Source organism: Vitis riparia, chromosome 19 (genome assembly GCF_004353265.1).
Source record: "Vitis riparia cultivar Riparia Gloire de Montpellier isolate 1030 chromosome 19, EGFV_Vit.rip_1.0, whole genome shotgun sequence".
Lineage (NCBI taxonomy): Eukaryota > Viridiplantae > Streptophyta > Magnoliopsida > Vitales > Vitaceae > Vitis > Vitis riparia.
Window position 1 is genome coordinate 1,914,188 of NC_048449.1, and position 23,491 is coordinate 1,937,678.

General features: G+C 30.8%; 1 protein-coding gene across 1 annotated transcript; it reads right to left on the minus strand.

Moving 5' to 3' along the window:
* Positions 1–17,564: 17,564 nt before the first annotated feature.
* Positions 17,565–21,922, minus strand: LOC117909202 (TPR repeat-containing thioredoxin TTL1). The gene is made up of 7 exons (XM_034823129.1): positions 20,672–21,922; positions 19,767–19,962; positions 19,482–19,666; positions 19,058–19,391; positions 18,758–18,962; positions 18,559–18,665; positions 17,565–18,459 (listed from the first exon to the last, which is right to left on the minus strand). Exons 1-7 carry the CDS (start codon positions 21,571–21,573, stop codon positions 18,307–18,309), a joined length of 2,082 nt encoding a protein of 693 aa, XP_034679020.1. The 5' UTR covers positions 21,574–21,922; the 3' UTR covers positions 17,565–18,306.
* Between the last annotated feature and the right edge of the window lie 1,569 nt (positions 21,923–23,491).

The following is a 23,491-nucleotide window of genomic DNA, read 5'->3' on the forward strand; positions in this document are numbered from 1 at the left end:
GTTAAATGGCCCATGGGTCATCTACCATCACATCGTGCCCAATGTTAGTTGGACTCTAATATTCATAATCATATTATAGTTCACCATTTTTATTCCAATCTTATTATTTCTTTTAAAAAAAATATTTGTTCTTTGTTAATACTCTTCTTTCACTTTCTCTTCCTCTATGTTCAAATATGGAATTGGCAACGGGAAAGATTTAGATTTTATGAGGCTCGATAAAATTTAATTTGTTATCTTTTATTTTCTCTTTCTCCAAGTTCAATAATGGAATTGATGACGGAATGATTTAGATTTTGTGAGACTTGATAAAATTTAATTTGTTATTGTTCACTTTCTTTTACCCATTCAAACATGGAATTGGGAGGACTATGTTGAGGAATAATAAAATTTAGGGTGAGTTTGTTATGTGTTGGATTATACGGAAAACCCTATAAAATAATTATTATTTTAGTAAATTATTGATTTATCAATAAATAAATGATTTATTAATTTAAAGAAAATATTGTGTTTTAATATTAATTCTACTCAAAATATTCTAATTTTGCTTAAATAAATAAATAATTAGACTTAATACTGACACACTTTGACCCAACTTCTATAGGCTTGTAATTTTAGATCCTATTATGTTAGTGTAAATCATACTTATAAAAAACATCTAAAAATATGTGTTAAGTGAATGAAAGAAATGATATTTACTTTATTAAACTTCAAACAAAATAGAAATAGAGAATTGTAAAGAAAATGATTTCTATCTGGTGATACTTGAATTTCATATTCATGTATAAATTTGTCTATATGCCTTGATTTATTGATACATGAATATGAAGATCCCTTAAAAAAAAGTATGAAGATGTGATGTTCTACACTTTCACATCAAAACAATACTCTACACAAGCTATAAATTGAGTTTTGTGTTATTATTCTTTTGGTTAAACCTTTTCTTGCATGACAAGAATTTATATTTCTCACACTATTTACTCTCACTTTTATCACTTTCATGCCAAATGTATTTTTCTTACAATAACTTTTGAATGAGAATTCATCTATTTATTTGAACAGACATCTCAAGAATTGCTTGTGAGTATATAAATTGTGTTGAAATGGGATATGAATTATGTGATGCATAGAGGAGGTATAAAGTGAGATATTAGAGGTTACTAAAGATAGACAATGACAAATGGTGAGTTTGCATGAAATTCTTTGTAAAACGAGTGATTCTAGAATTTGAGTTTATTAGTCATACAAGAATTTAACAAAAAATTTTGTTTGTTTTCAGGGGACATTAATATGAATAAAACTAAAGTCAACTAAAATAATGTATTATTAAATCATATCTCAATTTCTCATTCGCTCCCATGTAAGGATGATAAAAGGAGACGATCTTGTCCATATTCACTTCTTCCTAATAGTTAATGTCTCAATTTTTTTTTTGCTCAAGACTCAGATCACCGATAAGTTTCCTACCATCCATTGGCCAAAGTTCCTTTACCTTTATAAAAAAGGATGATAGGAAGCTCACAACAAATTATATTATATATATATATATATATATTTGGATTATATTTCAAATCATTCTTAAAAATAATTTGAGATTATTTATAGGAGCATATCATTTTCTAATTCAAAAAATACATTTAAGAATTTTTTTTTAACTAAAAACCATATTTTGGAGAATTAAACTAAGATGTTTTCAAATATTTTTTTTGTGGATTACTTAAAATTTGTGTATTGCATATAAATATATGGTATCTTTGGAGAGGATAAGATGGCAAAACAATTTTTTATATTTGAATTTCTAAATAAAATTTTGTGAAATTTGTTCTTAAAAATAACTATTTTTTGAAAGTATTTAATAAAAAATGTTAAACAATCCTTTGGTCTCTCTTCTCCCAACTGCCAAGTGTGGATTGTTAGGAGCATTTTGCCATTTCAATTTTTTTAACAAAAATTGAGCTAAAAAAGAGGAAAAAATGAACATGAATTTGGTGTTTTTAAACTTTTAAAAGTGAAATTTATTTTTTGAAATGTTGAAAAAAAAATCACATAAAAAACCATATAGGACCCACATTACACATATGAAAGAAATATTATCTCATATATATTTAAAATAAAATATTATATTAAAAATATGATATAAATATTTTATATGGATTATTATGAGTGAATTTATTTTTCTATTATAATAATTTATTTGAATAATTATAAGTAAATTAAAACGTTTCACTTAAACATTTTAAAATAAAACTATTATAAAAAATGAAAAAAATAAAATAAAATAAGTCAAATACAATAACAAGGTCAATTATACTATGAATAAAAAAAATATACATATGTACTGCATATATAATATTTTAATGATTTTTTTCATCATTTTTACAAATTTAATATTTCAAAAAATAATTTTCACTTGTCGTAATTAAAACCATTTTCAAGAAGAAAAAGCAAAAACTGTTTTTAGAAAATAAAAACTAAAAATTGTTTTTTAAACCAAAAGCAACCTTACATGCGAGATTTCAAGTGATAAAATCCAATGCAATGGTAATGTATATGTAGCCTACCATGGTACATTAGTGTAACCTTGGGGTAATATGTTATTTGCAATGCAAATGGAGGGTTGGATTACGTTGATCCCATCTAATTTTATCTTTTGTACATGTCTAACAAAAATTAAATAATTAAATTATTTAAAATGATATAAACAAAATACTTTTACATATAATAATGTAAATTATAAATATTAAATTGTGTTCGGTTTGGGATTGGATTGCCTAAGCCCAACCCGAACTCAGTTCGGATTAAAGTTTTCTTAATCTAAGTCCAATCCAAATATTAAAAATATTTGTCCAAATCCTCCAAAACCTCATATTAGGTTTTGACCGAATCCAAGTTCCATCCTAGTCAACATTGTTCTTTCACATCCTCTTCCTTTCCCACACATGGAATTGGTCTCTATCTTCAGCAGGATGGTGATTGGAAAAAGGAATTTATAAGCCATGAGCCCAAGTGTATATGCTGAAATAAACTCATAAGGGGGAATTTGTATCCGCGTTTTGGCTTTCTGCATTCATGATTTTACCAGCCGTTGATAAAATTTAGAGTATGGTATGTGTAGGGTTATAATCTATAGGAGCTACGTTAGTGGGTTGAGGGCTGGGTGTCACTTTTTTTCAATTTTGTCACAAGCCATTAGAAGTTGGTGTTATATTCAGGGGCGTTACAGAAGTAGGGTCCAGGTCTGCTAGCATCAATGATGAGTCCAAAACATTCTTAGTTTCACCCCACCCCAATTTGGTGGTGAGTCTAGGGCACAATCAACTAGCTAGAATTAATTAAACTCATTTTTGTTTCATTACTCTTTCTTCTTTGCAACTATTACTATAGAACTCAATTTTCTCGCACCATTTGCCTTCCACATTTATCATATTTTTACAAGTTAGCATTTTTCTTACCACAACTTTTGAATGAGAATCAAATTTGTGCAAGTTGCATTTTTCTCAACATAGTTTTTGAATGAGAATTCATCTATTTATATGATAAAATGTCTTGAGAATGGTTTGTTATGTCAATACTCTTCAATCATATGTTATCATGTGATTTATTAAATATGAATCACACATAATAGAATATGAATAAAAAGGAGGAGATTAAATATGACATATAATCAAATATGAATGAAAAAAAGAGGTATAAATTGAGATATTGAAGGTTATTAAAGATGGATGGAGAAAAAAATTGGAAACTTCGTGGCAACCTTTAAATGACATATTAACGGTGTACGCTAGTTTTATGGGTTTCTTTTCAAGAATGATGGATTTTGAAATCTATTTGTTTTTCTCCTTATCATCGTTGTTGTTAGAGAATTTTGAAATCTATTTGTTTTTCTCCATATCATTGTTGTTGATAGAGAAGGATGAAATTTGAACTCTATTGCTGTTGCTATTCAAGAAGCTAGCTTGATGATAATTGATTTTAAAAATCAATTTGAATTTGAGTAATTAAGTTTGAAACTACATAATTAATTTTGAAAATCGAATTTGGATACTTGATTTGAAAATTATTAAATTTTCTTAAGACATTCGTAATAATTTAATAATTTTGTGAGTTTTTGTAATTTTTAATTTATATAATATCCATTCATATTACATTTATTTCTTTTTCATGAATATTGTGAGTAAGTTTGTCTTTAAAAAACCTTATCAATATTACTCTTTCACTTTCTTTTCTGGATTTGGGAATGGGAAATAGGCCTCATAAAAATTAGTTTGGTATCTTTCACTTTCTCTTCCTCTCTCATACATGGAAATGGAACCAGAAAGACCACGCGAAGGGCTTATCAAATTTGGAGTGAATTTGTTATGTTCTGAGTGGGATGCTATAGAATTGACTAATGATCTTCACATCTAAGAAAACAATATGTGATTCAATCTATCTTTAGTAAAAAGATAGTCTAGGCATTCTTGCAAAACCTTTACAAAATAATTGTTATCTTAGCAAATTATTGATTTATTAATAAATAAATAATTTATTAATTTATCAATAAATAATATTTATTATGACACACATAACATGACACACAAGAATATACATGGATATTGTATTAGTGGTAGCATTACCCTTATTTCAATGCTATGCACCCACTCTTAATGCCTAGAACCATACTTATGTTGCAACATTTAAATCAAAACAATACTCAAGAAACATAATTAAGCTTGATGTATCTGGATGAGAGGTTTGACTTACTTTGTCATCAAATATATGAGATAGTTTAAAAATCATAATTTTATAAAATTAGAAGCTCATTAAGACAAGAAAGATTGACTCATTTATTAATGAACTTGAATCGAATAGATTGAGTAAAAGGTAAATTACTTGACAGAACACATATAATTGTCAATGTGTGCTTCTCTTATATATCAATAAGATTTACCAATTCATATTTGTATCAAAGAAAATCTAAAACCCTAGATTTTTGGACTAAAGACCATCTCAAGCCTAAGAAAAATCATTTGATAACTCAATAAAAACTATGATGGCGGTCATTCAAGATAGGGTGGTTTTGATGGACTATAACTCAGCGGTTACAATTACACTTTTGTGTTACTATATAGGATTTTATGAGACCAAATAATTATGTATATATTTTATATTAAATATAGATTACCAAAATTAAGAGGAAAGAGTGTGATCGAGCCTCTGAAAATTTTAGAAATAGAGTGAGTTTGATATTTACTGGGTTATTATAATGAATGGAAGTTATTGTGGTTTCTCATGGTAGTGGTGGTGGTTAAGTGCCTGGCTTTTGATTTAATGAGGATTTTGTTATTGGTGATTAGATTTGGAATTATGCCACAAGATTTTACCACATAAGATAGATGGTGCAATCTTAAAGGTTGCTACAAGGAAGTTGGGTGGCTTTGCCTTTAAAGGTGGTAAAGTTTAATATGATTTCTCAACACATTCTTAAATTCAACATATTCTTTTATGGGTTTGGATAAAGTATAATGATACTTAGGTCAAATCATGTCAATCTACATTATTCTTTCAATAAAAATGTTATTTTTAAGTCAATTTGTATAATATGAATTTGATTTAAATTAACCTATTAAATAATTATATTGATAAACCTAATTATAATGGTAAACTATTTAACCCAAATTTTACTTATTTAAAATTTGATTTTGAATATATAGATCAATTGGCTTATAGGCATATCGAATTGAGAGATTAATCATATTGAGTTATTAAATGAGTTATACAATATATTATCTCTTAATAATATTTGGGTTCACTCTTTTAACCTGATTATAATTTGTATCATATTACGATTAACCCATTTAAAGTAAGTGTAAGAATTTTAACAAAAAACGAACACGATCTATTAACACGAATTGTTGTCCTTATTTACGCTAATGTTAATACTATACCAAAAAAGTGATAATGAATCATCCAATTTGTTAGTACCCACATTTTAAAAACTGGACCGGACTGGTCCGACTAGTCACCAGTCGGGTTCGATTCACCCCTTTGAACCGACCAGTCTTTGAACCGTCATCGAACCGCTAGAATCGACGAACAGACCGATCCGACCAATTTTTAACGAATCAAATGGTTCAAATGAACTTTTTCCTTGGCTTCCAAAATGATGCCTTCTCTTTCTTCTTCGTTCTTCCAGAACAGTCTCCCCCCACCCATAGTCGACCGTGACTCGATTAGGTTACAAGAAAATTTTCAAACATTCTCATTTTCTTCCCAATCACAACAACATATCAGAACATTTCCAAAATAAATAAATAAAAAATCAGAGATTCCCCCTTTCAAAAGCAAACACCCAGGATTCTGAAATTGGAACTTTTAACCCAAAAGATTAAAGAAGATGAATAAGAAAAAACCCAATCCGTGACTTGTTCAGAAATATGAGAAGCTTTGGTGTCGGCGGTGGTGAATCGTCAAGTGGACTGAATTTTACAACGGTGACGTCAGCAAGACAACCCCTCATAGTCAAATTGCTCCCCCTCCAGTGGTGTCGTTTTGTGGGTCTTCACTGCAACAGTGTGCCAGAGGAGCTGATAAAGTAAAAATTAAAAATTACCTTTTATATGTATGAGATATGATTTAATGGTAAAAACATTACCATTTTAAATTAATTTCTTATTTTAAAATAAGTTTTTTATTTAAAAATAAATATTTAAATTTTAAATTTTAAATTAAAATTATGATTTTAATTTTAATTTCTAATTTGAAACTAATTTTCTGATTTTTAAATAAAATTTTAATTTTTAAATAATATATAAATTATTATTTTAATTTTTATAATTATTTTAAATTTTAGTAATTTATAAATTATATATTTATAACGTCACCGCTTCAACCACGGTTCGACCGTCAGTTCGACTAGTAAACCATGAATCGATAATTTTTCCGGTTCAATATTCAGTTTGATTCTGAAAACATTGGTTAGTACAATAGTTCATCAAATTTATTATCCAATTTTACATCTAAAATTGAGATTTTTAACATGATACCCATTTGTGAACCTACAATTTTCAGTCTCAATGATGAGTTAAAAAATTCTTAGATTCCACCTTCCCCTAGGTTGCATTGCGCCAAAGCTGTAACCAGCTAATATTCATCTCCTGGAGGCCCAATTTTGCAACAAATAAGCATGAGCTCTCTTCACACAAAAACTTCAGTTTCTTCACGCTATTTGTTCTCATATTACTTATAGCATACTTGCATTTTATTTTATTTTTCAACCATTTCTTTTGAATGAGAATTCATAATTTATATGACAGACATGGTAGGTGAAAATGTAATAAAAATAATTTGTTAGAAAGGAATATAATGTGGTGTATTTGAATGGAAAGGAGGATAATCATTGAGATAGTGGAGGTTACTAAATATGAGATTGTGTAGAAGACAAGAGGATTAGAAAAAATGAGAGATAGTCAGCTGGACCGAATGTACAATATTATTCCCCAAATTTTTCCTGCTTTATTACCATCATTTTCAGGCCATATCTTTTGACCAGCATTTCACCAAAGTAAAAGGCCACTTAGTGGATTCACCTAGAATAAATGTTAACATGTAGTATCATTTGTCCCCGCTTGTCCCCACAGCCTTCATATAAAACGGTTACTTTCCAAATTTAAATTAGTTATATTAAAATTTTTGAGATTGTTTCATCTGTTTTAATAAAATAATTCTAATTTTTGCTTGATTTTTAGAGGTAGAATATGCTAAAATTCAAAACCACTCTTAATACATATTAAAATAAAAAATCAAATTAAAATTTTAATAAATTAATAAATTAATTTAAAAATTAAAATATTAAAGTAAAATCATAATAAATAATTAATTTTAATTATATTATTTTATAGAAAGTATTATCATAATCTTGTTAATACATTTTGTTTATATCTTTTATTGATTAATTAAATGTAAAAAATATAAATTTATAAATATTTTCAAATATATGTATATATATTATCATTTCTTTTAAAATTTATACATATATTAGTTTTTTTAATTAACTAATTTTATTCCTTATTTTTATTATTTCTTAAAGTTTTTAAACATCGATATTTTTTATATTTTTAACATTTTTGTAAATCTAATCATTGATATCTGTATTTTTAGAATAATTCATTTTTTTCAGGTGAAGAAGTCTAATGGAAAATTATTGTTTTGCCTTGCCCTTGTCTACTACACAAGATCAAACTTCAGAGTATGGAGCAAACCCCTTTTCTCAATAAGATTTTACCGTTGGACTCATAGTTTTCATAATTGCCCAAGTTAAATAAATAAGAACTTCTAAAAAGTTATAATGATAAAAGAACTTGTATTGAGGGTAAAATGAATATAATCATACTTTTGTCTAATAATAAATTAATAGTGATATGAATTAGTAGACATTTTCTATAATGTATAAATATTATAAAAATTGATATATTTTTTATTTATTTTATATTTAACAAAAACATATTAATTTTGTTACTCATATTCTTATTAAGGTCAATATTTGAAATATCAGTAAATACAGATATATCAGTACTTGGATTTTATGAATAGATCAGAAATATAAAAAAAATATATCAATAGATATTTTGATAAAAATATCAATGAAATAGAAATATTTTAAAATTCATAAAAATATGATAAAATAAGGAAGAATACATATATTAAAATTATTTTGTAAGTGTAATTGATATAAGTATGATTAAAGATAATATTTATCAAATTTTTATAAAAATAAGCTTAAATTCCTTTATTCATTTATTTAAAATACTTTTATTAAAACATGTTTTATTACATTTTAAATAAAAAATTAAAATGAGTTATATAAAATATTTTATTTGAGATTTAATTTTCAGAATTTTAATACAAAATTGTGATGAAACTTTTTCTTAACATTAATTTATTTAAATAATTAAATTTATTCATAATTTATCTTATCAAATTAATTTTAATTTATAAAATATTGGAATTTTATTGTTTTTTTTTTATATTATAGTCATTTTTGAGTAAAATTACATTTTTAATATTTTAAAATAAAAATATTTAAAATTAAAGGATAAATATTTAAAAAAAATTAAGAGTGTAGTAGTAATAATTTTTAAAAATAAGATTGATGAGATAAATATTAAAAGCGGTTAAAAATAAAAGAATAATATAAAATTATAAATTTAATATGAAAGATAAATTAAAAATGAATAATTAATAAAATCATAAATATATATATATATATATATATATATATATAATAAAAAAAACTGGCGTTTTTTGAAAAGTCAGCCAAAAAATCGGTGACTTTTCATAAAAATAAAAAATCGCCTATTTTTTCATAAAATTGGCGGCAAAAAAATTAGCCATTTTTTTTACAAATCAGTGATTACTCGACAATTTTTTGAGGAAAAATCTCCTCCACGTGCGTGCTCCCCACTTTTGATTTTTTTTTTTTCACAAAATTTTGGTTTTTTATCAAAATTTCAAATGATATTTCTAATTTTTTGGCAAAATATCCCGAAATTTCAATCCTTAATTAAGGTTGAATAGCCTTGAATAAGTATTGTTCAAGCATATTATATTTGGTTCACAATAAATTTAAGGAAAGATATGATTGAAAAAATATAAAAGAAGAAAAAATAAAGGACAATAAAAATTAAAATTAAAATCAATAAATTAGTTTTATATATGGTTTTAAATTTATTTTATTTATTTTGATTATTTCATATAAGGATTAAATTAAAAATATATAAGTTTTTAACTAATTTTAATTATATTTAATTTTTCTAATCTTTTTTATAATAAAACCAAATATAAAAAAATAATCATTTTTCTTAAACAACGTAGGAAATGTTGTGTTGGTTCTCTTTTTAGATTCCAACACGAAAAACAAAAGTTGATCACGTCCTATGCTACATAAAAAGGTGGTTCTCAAAGAAAAAGCATGATAAAAATTATTTCATTTATTTATATTTGTATTTAATTTTTTTCCTATTTCAGTATCTTAATGCTTGAAATATTGCTACACATATTAACAACTTTGATTTGGAATTTGGTTTGGTCCCATTCGATTTCTTGACCTTCGGTTCAATGAGTTTAACACAAAACCTAACATTTCCAAAAAGTTTTAAGTAGCAAGCCCAAGTTATGTTTAGCCGGCTATTATAGAATTTAAAGCGAGAAAACAACACACTCAATTTGCTATCTCTTCATCACATATCTTACATTTTTTTTTCTCATCATTTTCATGAGAATTTTGGTTTTATATAGGATAAGTATATGTGAAATGGATTGAAATAATGAATGAGTATTTCTAAAATGGATTAATGAGATATTGGAGGGTATTAAACATAAGATATTTAAGGAGATTATAAACAAAATTCATAAAAACGAGTTAGGAAAATAATTATCAATTCCCTGTGAATTACAAAATAACATGTGTTATTTGTACTTTCTCATTCTTTGTTTTTGATGTCTTCATTAATCTTTCTAAGAATTGAGAATTATTCAATTTAATGTTAAAATTTGTTTCATAACATTCGGGAGAAGAGATAAATCATGCTTCCATAGCAAGAAGAGTTAAGGAGTAGAAATCTTAGCATAATGTTTTTGGTTCTTGTTTGTCATTTTTTTAATAAATGGGTTTTGGGTTTTGGGTATTGATTTTGATATTTGGCAAATGATAATGGAATACTTATTCGTTGGGAATTTACTAATGATTCAATGGGAAGGATAAAATTAAACTCAACTTAAAGAATATATATAGGGTATAAGTTGATTTATCGAATATTGCAATTAAATTAGTAATAAAAATGTTCCAATATGAGCACTTAGCTTTAATTCAGTCATACCAAACCATCCCTAGCTACATAATCATCAAAATAAGTTCAAGGTTTTTATACTGTGAAAACAAGGTCAAGAAACTCTCATTACGACTTTCGATAAACAAAATTTTAATGAGACAATCAAATTGGGTTTTGTGGGCATCTTAGAAGTTAACTCACTCTGTCAGTCAACCAAAAACATCTTAAGATATTTGTCATCCCTACAACGAAAGGGGGAGTTGTGAAGAAGGGTCATGAAGAAGGGTTAGAGAACAGCCATTTCACTGCTCCAAGAATTCAAAATCCCCTCCAGTCTTCTCCCTTTTGCCAATGTGATCGAAATAGGGTTTGTTAACAATACCGGGTAACAAGAAGATCAGCAAACTTGTTATAGCTATAATATTGAGAGTCATGGCTACATTGAGAAGGATGAAGAACCTCAAAGGAGTTAAGGCCAAATGAGCTCATGTTGTGGCCTCTGGTTATTGAGATCACCATGGATGATGAGGCTACTGAAAAAATTCACTTCAAGAGCCTTGCTAATAGCCTCTTATGCATGGTTGAGGCATTTGCAGCCGGCTAATAATGGCCAATGTGTTCGAAATAGGGTTTGTAAACAAGAAGATCAGCAAACTTGTTAGCTATAATATCAAACATCGGAACGAATTAGATAGTGTCAAGTGTATACCTTAGTCCATTACTATATCCCTAAGTTTGTTTATAATTTTTTTTTTTGTACTTTAATCTAATTATTTTGTATTTTGGTTTTATTTGTTTGTATTTGACCCATTTGTTGCTATCTTGATCACATATTATACTCTTATTCTTCGACTTAAATTTTATTATACACTTTCAACAACATAGATTGGATATTTAATACGAACCAATTTGATACCATAAGCTTTTTTACCAAAATATTTGTTTTATACTATTTCAAATGTTATAATTATAAATTGGTATGTCTTGCAACGGTAGCTTAAAAGCTAAACCTAGGGTTTGAAGGATAAAATATAATTTTTAAAATGTTTGAAAAGAACTTTAAAAAATAGATCTCACATTTTGTGATATGATTCATCTACGTTTTGAAAAAATGAAATGACTCACTTTATTTGAAAAGTAAAATTTTAATAAAAGTTTACATCATAAAAAGCAATTATAAAAATTGGTATCCCAATGTCATATAAAAGTTACAATACTATATTTAAAGTATTATGAGGGATAATTTATTTTCTTTTTTTCAATTAAAATTTTAAATTCAATAAGAAATAATAAAAATAAAAATAATTTCCAAAAAAAAATACTAATTTTTTTTTTTAAAAAAAACAAAATTAGGTACATTACTATTTTTTTTTTAAAACTAGATGAAAGAAAATGATTTTCTCATATTTAATTGTCTTATGAAAATATCAAATATAATTAAAACTAATTAGAAACTTATATATTTTAAAATTATTTAATCTTTATATTAATAAATTAAAATAAATTAAATGAGTTTGAAGTAGCAAATAAAAATAATTTATCGACTTTTAATCTATTTTTTTTTATTTTTCTTGACTTTTTATTTTATTTTTCTTTTATTTTGTATTTACTTTTTTTGTATTTTCCTTCAAATTTTTCAAAAACGAAACATAGCCTAAAAGAATTTATTATTTTACAATTTTTATTTTAATATTAAAGAAAATATAAATAACTAACATGTTTCATTTTGAACAACTTCAACTTTTGGTTTGGAGGTTGGTTTGGCACCCATTCAATGTCTTAGCCTTCGTTTCATTTCAATAAGGTTAATATAAATCATAATGTGTAAAGAAAAAAAAAAAAAAAGGTCTTTTAAGTAGCAAGCCCAACTAATATTCAGACACCCATTATAAAATTTAAAACCATGTGAAAAAAATGAATTCACCTGAAAAACAACTCACCCTCTTCATCACATATCTTACATTTTTTTATTATTATTATCTCATCACTTTCATTAGAATTTTAGTTTTATATAGGATTAGTATGTGTGAAATGGATTGAAATAACGAATGAGTGTTTCTAAGATGGATTAGTGAGGTATTGGAGGATATTAATCATAAGATATTGATAGATATGGATAGGAGTTATAATCAAAATTCATGAAATTACGTAGAAAATTTGTTCTTATAACATATATTATTTGTAATTTGTCACTCTTTATCATCTTTCAAAGCTATTCTATGCTAAAAATTGTTCCATTTTTTTACTCGGACTTAAAAGTCACATCTAAATATATCATGGTATATAAATCATCTCTAACAAGTTAACAATTGAAAATGGGTTTAGATGTCAAAGTAGGTTTGATATGATCCAATCTAATAAATATTCAAATAAAGAAGCACTTTCTCATAGGTTTATAACTATCATAAAACTAACACTATAAATATTGTAATAATAATGACAACAATAAAATAAATTTCTTATATCATGCTCTTTAACACCTTAATTATACATCCACTAAATCAAATTCTGATATCATATTAAACTATTAATTTTCCTAAAAATTTACATTTTATTTATATTCAATATATATATCATACTCCTTTAAATATGTTTCACCATTAAATTTGATCTTATTTCTTCATACTTTAATTTTATTATTTTATATCTTGGTTTCATCTTACTTGTTTATTTATACCTTCATCTCATATATTCTAATTCTCATTTAAAGGTTTAAATTTCATCACACACTTTCAACAATATAAATTTTATTTTCGATAAGTACTAATTTGATACCCTAATATTTTTCATTAAAATACATGTTTTATACTCTTTCAAATGCTATAATTATATATCGATAAGTCACCTTCAAGTCGTGGCTTAAAAGCTAAACCTACTACTTGAAAGTTAAATACAACTTTTAAAGTGTTTGAATAGAACTTTAAAACATAAATATCAAATTTTACAAAATGCCCATGCATGTTATGAATTTTTTTAAAAAAAATAAAAGAACCTAAAATTTTTAAGGATTCTAGGTACATTACTATTTTTTTCGAACCAAATGAAAATAATGATTTGGAAATGGTTTTCTAAAATTAACACTTAAAAGATGATTAATCACCAAGTACCAAGTATAATAGGACCATTTATTTATTTTTATTTTTATGGGATCTTATGCTTAATTTAAAGGGATAATATTTAAAAATATTATCAGACATTATCTTGATTGACATTCATACGTTTGCATGGTACAGGCATGCGCAAGCAGCAATAATAGAACCCTATCGTTGAGGTCTGAACCCAACGGCTATATTTCCTGGCAGTCTGAAATGTACCACCAGCAAAAGGCCAAAAGTTACCGTACAACGTGCGTACGTACTTAATCATCTCGTACATCGGTACATATGTACGAATTGTATTGCCTCCCATCTTTATTAAAATTATAAAATATGAATGGAAAATGTTGAGAAAATAAAAATCGATATCATTCGCCCATAGTAAAGTCATAATTTTCATACACATTAATATTCTAAAATTTTAATTAAAATACAATAATTTATTTCCGGTGTAAGATAAGAATACTACAATCAATTTTTACTCAACACCGATGTCATATATATATATATTTTTTAAATTATTTATTATAAAAATTAGATTAAAATGCAATAATTTAATTCATGTATAAGATTTTAATTTGAAAAAATAAATCATTTGTCTTACTTTCATGTTGGTTTTTTTAATTATAAGTTTTCTTAATAAAATTATCTTAAATACAAAAAATTTTAAATACATATTTTAGAGTAATTATAAAATAATTAGGATAAATTATAGAAAAATCACTTTATATATATATATATATATATATATATATATATATATATATATATATATATATATATTGATAGGAAACAATAAAGGAATACATTGATAAAAAGGATGTACAAGAGAAGGATGAGGAATCCTCTCACCAAAGAAAAAGAAAACTATAAGGAATTAAATACAAAAAAAATGCTAAATACAAACAAACAAACTCTCTAGGTTAAACCAACCCATTGAGATTACATACCGCTAACCAATCAAGTTGTAACACGTTAAGGGGAATCCCTTTAAAAACCTTAGAACAAAAAGCCTAAAGATAAGCAATGAAATGAATAGAATCCCAAAAGTTTTCTGAATTCCTTACTTTATCCTAGAAAATCCTTACATTTCTTTCCCGCCACACCACCCAAATTAAAGTGATGTAGGCAGCTTGCCATAAAACAATCCCTCTCTTAGAAGATCCAAAACCGTTAAAATTGGTAGATAGCATGTCAAAAATGCTCATTGGGGGAACTCAATCCGTCTTTGTTAACTGAAAAAATCTGTGTCACAACCCTGTCGTCAAAGAGCAATGGAGAAAAAGATGATCTACTATTTCTCCATGTTTCATGCACGACTTACAAATGTTGGGACTAAGTGCTTTGTAGGGTCTTCTCAACTATAGCAAGTCATTGGTATTTACCTTATTGTGTACCACTAATCAGACAAATGACTTAACTTTGAAAGGGACTTGAGAATTCAAGACGAACTTAGTAGGGAAAATTGGAGGCAAACCAGAAAATTGGGATAAGGTAAGAAAGAAAGATTTGACTGTAAAAAGTCCTGAAAGAGATAAAGATTAGGATCTCATATTTGGAATCGAATGTGATAAATGTAGACGATCAAGAGACTGCATGAGACCTTCTAAATATTCTATCTTAAAATCGGAAAGGTTACGACGAAAGTTAAAGTTCCAAGAGAAAGGGTGAGTAGAGCCGAGAATTGAAGAAATATGAGTATTTTTATCCGTGACTACTCTAAGTAGTCTTGGATATTGGACCCCCAAAGGTTGGTCCCCCCACCACAAGTCTTCCCAAAACCAAATTCTTTCCCTGTCTCCTACCACAAACCGAGTAAACTTGGATAACTCTTGGGAGACTTGTGCAATAGCCTTCCAATGACAACGATGTGACCATCTGACTATAGTGTTGGCATTCCAACCATTAGAGTGTGATCCATAAATGCTTAAAATAACCTGATGCCACAGAGCTGAACCCTCCCTAGAATATCTCCACAACCATTTCCCTAAGAGAGTGAAATTCCTGACAAAATTACTTCAAAACTATATCAAATCTCTAACCTTCGTGTTTTCTCTCCTGACAAAATTTCAAGATTTTTTTTTTTTTTTGTCAAAACCTTGATTTTTAAAATTTGGGATCAATGATAAAGTAATGACAAAATAAATTATCAGTATTAGATCACGAGAGTGGAAATGTAATGTAATAATAGGTCATGGACCAAACAAATAAACCAATTGCTTCAAATAATTTATATAAAATGTTAAAATGCAAATAATATGTTTACAATGAAGTGAAGATTAATTATGAAATTATGTTTCACTAATTCTACTCAAGACAATCATTTTACGGGATCTTAGTGGTCTTCACTCAAGCTCCTAGTGATACGTTCATGTTAGATTAATTCAGCATTAGAAGACCGACACATATCAAGTGGTTTAATTACACCATTAGGGTCATTACAAACCAAAGGCATTTTTTACTTGAATTACTTTCGAATGACCTTATTAGCACGTTGTTTTCTGTTGTAGTACAAAGTTGAAGTTAAAATCAAAATTATAATTTTTAATGGATAATATTGGTATTATAAAAATTTTGTGGGGAAAAAGAATTTAAGGCTTTTATTATTATTATTATTATTATTATTATTATTATTATTATAGAAGTTTCATTTTAATCACAATTGATGAACCAAGCTTTAATAGCATATTCTCATATTAGGTTACTTGAAAGGGAAAAGTGTGGCACTAGTCAATAATAAATGTCACAATTAATTAATCGTCACGATGCCAAATGAGTCAACATCCCATTAAATAATATCAACCCAACTCAACCCATTGGATCCTTTTATTCAATATCATTTTCAAAGCATTGATTAAATTTCAACAATAAATGCTGTGGTCAACCCACCACCTATTTGTCTGCTAATCAATTATGCTCCATCCACTAATCCAGGCACCCAATCTCAATTTTTAAATATTTAGGGTTTTATTTTCCTAGAAATTACATAAAATTGGAAAATAATAATAATTCGCTTCTTTCAAATAAAAATAATAGCTTTTAGTGATTAAGAAGCCCATCATAATGTGAACAAAATGTAATCACAATTGAGTTGAAGGTTCCATTTGGTCAATTCCAACGGCCACTTCGGTCAAACGGTGGGATCATAACCGTTAACTTCAAATAGGGCCCCACTCAATCACTTTAAAATTACCGTTACTCTTTTTTTTTATTAAATTTTATATTGCGATAACAGGATTGGCCGTATTTCCCATACTACCCCTGGACGTTGGGTGAAAATACGAAAAGAGGATTACTACGTTGGGGGGGTTTAATTGCAACGCGGCGCATGTTAGAGCCTACCAGTGTGGGCACTTTCTGGGCGTTTGTGGTTAGGAGTTAGGGACTGTTTGCAAGTTAGCAACTTAAATGCCTCACATGTGAATACAAACCAACTTTTTCTCACTCCCTCACACCCACCACCAAACACCAGATTTAAAGTACAATTAAATTAAAATCAAAATTAAAAGAAAAACCTAAGTGGGCCCTGCAGGCCCATCTCTCTCGAACCCTTTATGGCATCAACCACCCATTAATGAAAGAGACCAAACTTGTATTAAAGACACATATTGTACTCTTACCAACAACAAACAACAGTGAGAGATTGATGGATTGAAAGAAAGAACAGAGAAAAAAAATGAGAGCTTTTATTGATGAAATGGTTGAGATAAAAGAAACAACAATATCAATAACATCATCATCGTCATATTCATCCTTTTCTTTCCCTAACCCAACAATTTTCTAGGTACCCAAACAGACAGACAACTTCCAATCTCCCTGTCATGCCTTCCCCAATGGTTTTTTTTTTTTTTTTCCTCTTTTGTATATATCATCACATATATACATGGTAACATACCCTCTTCTACAAGACAGCCACCAGCCAAAGCCTCTCTCTCTGTCTATCCTTCAACTTTCTTCAGCTAATGAGCAAATGTAGTGAATTGTACAAGGTTCTGGGATACTATTGACGTTTGAATGGAAGATGGGGATACAAGAACTGGGCTGCTGGCCTACCCGAAACCGGAGAATAGAAAAAAGAGGCGAGAGGAAAGAAGATGGAAACCAGAGAGCAATGGGGGAATGAATGAATGAAATGGAAACTGCAAAAGGGGAACTCTAAAGCTATCTCTCTTCTCTGGGTTCCGATGGAACTGGGTCCAAATGGGGGATTATTATGTAATGTAGATTTGCTCTGATTATGTCACAGATAACTGATAGTCCTTGTATAGTAGGAGGAGAGCTGGGGTGAGGAAGGGGGCGGGGGCAGCTGTGGGAGGTGTGTCTCTCCCCCATGGAGGTGAAGAGCAAGAGGAAAAAGCATAATCCGGGTGACAAACAGTGGTACTACAGTAAAGTCATGTGTTCTAAAAACCGTAATGCCTCACCGAGGATTCCAACACTTCGCGAGTAGGGCAGATGATTTCCTTCACTCGGCTACCATTTTTATAGATCTTGAATGTTGGCAGTATCCTGACATTCTCTACACTTGCTATTGCTGGGCTCTGTTCCACATCAACCTTTGGACAAATCACAAGTAGCAGATGCATGTGAGGAATTTGGATAAGTGGAATAAAATGAGTCTGACACAACACAAAAAAAAAAATGTGGATGTTTACCTTGAGAAAACTTAATGATGGGTATCGACCACAAAGGGTGTCTACAAACGGAGATATCTGCTCGCTTTGCGGATTGGTGGCTGCTTTGAAAAGGACAATGGACACACCTGCAATTTAGGGTTTTATCCTTGAGAACATTGTTGACATGATAATAACTTAAAGAATTGTGGAAAGAGAAATGAAGATGGGGAAGGCTAACCAGGTGAAGATATTGCAGACTTGAACTGCTCAAGACCTGATACGTCCTCCACTTCGCCACCAAACTTCATATTATAGACTTCTTCCCCACGCGATTTCTTCAATGCAACTTGGGCATGGAATAGAGACTCAGCTACATCATTGTCATTTGGGAGTTCCCTCCTCAAAAGCTCATAATCTCTGACAGCATCAACCCACCTTTCTAGCTGTAATCCCAACAATTGAACAATCATATAAACCATACAAAACCTAAAGGAAATATTATACAAGGAATGCCTGATTTTAGGAGCGGACACTTTACCTTGCTGTATGAGGCAGCCCTTCGGAGAAGAGCTTTCATGTAATTGGGTTGGATGTAGAGGGCCTGATTGCAGTCATCAACAGATCGTTCCCACATTCCAAGCTTATAATAGCAAGCTGCTCTGTTGCAATAAAGAACAGAGTTGGAAGGATCCAGCCTGAGGCCTTCACCATATGCAGCGCAAGCTTCAGTGAACCTTTCAGATTTGAAGAGATCATTGCCACGGGCACGAGCTCTTGCAACCATCCTCACATTGTTGAGAAGCACAGCAACTTCAACATTGCGGGGATCAATCTGCCCAGCTTTCTCCACAGCTGTAACTGCATTCTCAAACCTGCAAGACATCCATCATCCATTCTCACTCTCTCCTAAACCCTTGGCTTCTTTTTCTTTTTCTGATGAAGCTTAGAGTTGCTAAACTCACCTTCCTAATGCCATCTCAATCTGGGCCTGAACAAAATGTAGGTAAGCTTCAGAAAGCATCCCAAAAAACTTAGCCTGTGAGGATGATTGTCCTGATGGTTCAGATTTGGGAATGTATGATAAGTTTGATTCTGCGTCGTCAAGTTGATGGAGCTTTAAATGGGCTTCTACTCTACACGTAAAGATCTGTAAATTCAATCTGAACTAGTTCAGAAAAAGGCCGTTTTCTATTGACATCGACTTTGCCAACTAAAATAAAGGAAAATCTCAGACATTGTGATCCTACCTGGGGAGAAGAGTCAGCTCCAGCAGCAATGGCAGCATCACCTTCCCTCAATGCACTCCTCCAATCACCGATCCTCCTGGCATCAGAGCATTTACTAAGATGCTTCTCTACTTCTAGTAACTTCTGTAACTCTGCTGGATCAGGTTGCTGCCCAGGAACAAAAAGGTGCCTCCTCGCATTTTCTACTTGCCCTAACCTGCAACCCTTACAGGAATTATATCCCTTAATTGCACATAAGGAGAAAGAGAGAAAACAGAAACCCGAGTAACATTGCAATTATCTTATCGAGAAATGTAGGAAAATCCAACAAACTAAAGCATGGAGTCTCAAGTTTTTTCTTACTTTTGAGAGCCAAGAAACAAAAAACCTCTCCAAACCATGCTTAATTCAGGTGATCTGCATATTTTCTTGGAACCCATACAACAAAAAATAAAAGAGATCAAAATTCATTTTCTTTAAAATTCAATTTTTCTCAGCGGCCAAATGGAAGGAACACTTAAAACCAACCTAGCAAAAGACTGAAACCAATCCCAGAACTGAAAATACCCATCAAACTAGACCCCTTCAGAACCTAATAAGAACACGGTAATCCCCATTAATCTTCTACTGCTACTATCAAAACCAGGGGGGAAAAGAAGGGAAATGAACAGTTCCAGAAGTTAAAAAAAATAAAAAATAAAAGAAAGAAAAGCAGTACAGAGAAAGAATATAGAACAGTGAGCAAAGCCAAAAAAACACCAAATGTACAAATCACAATACATGAACTGGATCTGACAGGCTCACCAATGTAGAACAAAACTCACAATAATCCACCAAAAATCAGAAATTCAAATCCAAGAATTTGATAGAACACTTGAAATTATCATAAAAAGCAGGAAAAACAAGGGAATTCTTGTGTAACTCACCTACGGTAAAGTGATGCTAAACGCTGATGAGCTCTCCAATACCCTGGATCCAACCTCACGGCCTCCTCACATTCCCTCACCGCCTCCGGCAACCGGCGTAGACCCGTCAATGCCGCCGCCCGGTTGCTGTGGTAAGCGGCATTTCCCGGAGACAATGCAATTGCTCGATCGTAAAAGCTCAATGCCTCTCGAAAATGGCCCCTTTTGTATTGATCATTCCCGGCCTGTTTCACCTCTTCTGGATCCAAACTCGACATTGCCCTCTTCGCAGATTCGCAACCGGCATTGCCCTTTGAATATGTGACGCCAGGATCGCCGGATTTTGGGGCGGCGCCGCCCCGCATTATGCTGCCGTGGCCGTAATTGCCCATTCCGGACCCCAAAACGTCGCTTCTCGAGCTCCGATTGGCCATGCCAGTTTTCAAAATCTTCCCAGATGGACAAATGTTGCCCGTCGGGAAAACGTTGACGGACGGAGAATTCACGGAGCCACCGCCGGAATAGATTAACGGGTGGGCGCCACCGGAATCGGACCTCCCGTGGCCGGGCTTAAAATTCCTAGAAGCCCCGCCAGATCGAACGCTCTCGGCGGCCGTCGGGCTACTCTCGCTCGACCCTGAAAGCTCGCCGGAGTGGTTGTTTCCGGCGCCATCCGCTCGTTTCGCAAGCTGGTTGTTCGCATTCCGGCCTGACACCGATCCGGACGAACTGGAGCTACTGCTGGTAGTGGTGACTCCACTCCCGGCCGGGCCACTCCGTCGAGTCCGCAGCGGCGATACCGGCGAGCCCAGATCGAGTTCCTTAAAATCAGGCTTGTTGCTGTCGCAGTTTAACGTCTCCCGAAACCGATCCGCCACTGCACCCAACCCTACCTCCGAAATGGGTTTCCCGGAATGCGACATTTTCCCACCGACACACCAAAAGGGGTCCCCCGATTTTCTCTCCCAAAATCAAAACTAACTCGCGTTATCCCTCACTCCCCACCTCACCAATGCCTCCCAGCAAAACCACCAACACACCTCCACCACCAACCCAACCCAGAACAAAACCCCCAACACTCCGAACAAGACATCTACAAAAAAAAAAAAAAAAGGGAAAGAAAGAAAGAAAGAGATAGGGATCTCGTGATATAAAAGGAGGAAGCAAAGAATGAATGTGAAGTGTGTAGCAAAACTTTAGAGAGAGAAAGGCATTGATGGTTTTTTTTTTTTTTTTTTTTCTTCCTCAGTTTTTTTTCCAGAGAGAGAAGAAGAGAGAAGAAAGAAAGAAAGAAAGAAAGAAAGAAAGGAAAGATTGAGCTTTTATTTATTTTTCCTCCTCTTTTCTTCTCTCTCCCCCTTCACCTGCTGTTTCACGAGACAGGCTTTGTTTCCGCTTCTCTCTCTATTTTCTATGTCTTTCTCTCAGACTTTCTCACTCTTTCTTTCTTATTATTTTTCTTCTCAACTCTCCTTAGTTTTCAATTTTCATTCACCCCCTATAATTCGTATTTGTTGTTTTTTTCTTAGACTCCTCCCTTACTCTCACCCCACGGCGAGTGACATCACTTTCCCAGAGATAAGATTATTCCACTTTTGTTGTCAAATTCCAAGGCTTTCATTTTGGTCCATTTTCTATTGCCTTAAATATTTTCTTCTAATCCAAGGCTTTCATTCTTATGAAATTATATATATATTTTAAATTTTGTGTAATAAAGTAATCTTTTTAAATATTTTTTCCTTTTTGAAAAAATATTTAAAATAAAAATGGAAGATGAGGATAAAAGGTATCAAATTATTAATAAATTGATAAAAATAATGTGAAAAAAATATTTAAAATAAAAATGGAAGATGAGGATAAAGGGTATCAAATTATTAATAAATTGATAAAAATAATGTGAAAAAAGATATTTAAAATAAAAATGGAAAATGAGGATAAAAGGGTATCAAATTATTAATAAATTGATAAAAATAATGTGAATGGAGTGGGAGAAAGTCATTAATTCTATTTTATTTTAATTACTTCAAATTTTAAAATCAAAAAATCAATTTAGGGAAAGGATTGAAACGATTTTTTTCCTCCTTCACAATTTTGGGAGCGCGTGTTCAAACGCTCCGGAAACGGAGGGTAAGGTCCAGAGGAATGCTGAGGGATTATTATTTAAGGTGGGTTGGTGTGCGCAGGTTAAGCCTCTTCTCCCCCAGCGTTGACGTTAGACTGAACTCCCATTATGGCTCGTTTTTACTATCTCTCCTTTCCTTCATCTCTTCCACGTGGCATCAACACTGCCGTCCCAGTCCAGTAGGCCCCACATCCACACTAACAGACACTCCATTAATCAACAAAAAAAACTGCCTACCCGCCGTCCGATCCGTCACTTTCATCACGATTAAGCTATTTTAATCAACCATACTCTCAATGAAACGAATTCTCCAACGTTGATCTCTCCAGGTGGCCCCATATCTAATCAAACGGGTATAAATTCTTTGAGATCCGGTATGAGCGAACACATCCTAGATTTCCCATATTTATTCACCTAGATTCCTGTACTATCAAGATTTTTTTACTTTCTTACGCAAACCAGAAGCTAACGCAAGATTTGAAGAGCCTCCATGAATTTACTGAACTACCCTCCACGTGGCTGTTTGGATGAGTTAGTCTTGTAGAAAGCAGTACGAAAAATGGGAAAAAATAGCAATGGTGGGGCGGTAAATAGAGTGGAAGGTAGGGGAGTTTTGGTAAAACGGAATGGGATTGGCGACAGAAGCAGCTGTCCATGTGCAGAGAGTTGGGGTGCCAGCTGGCCCATTCAGAAGGCAGTGGCGTCCAGCTAAGCAGATA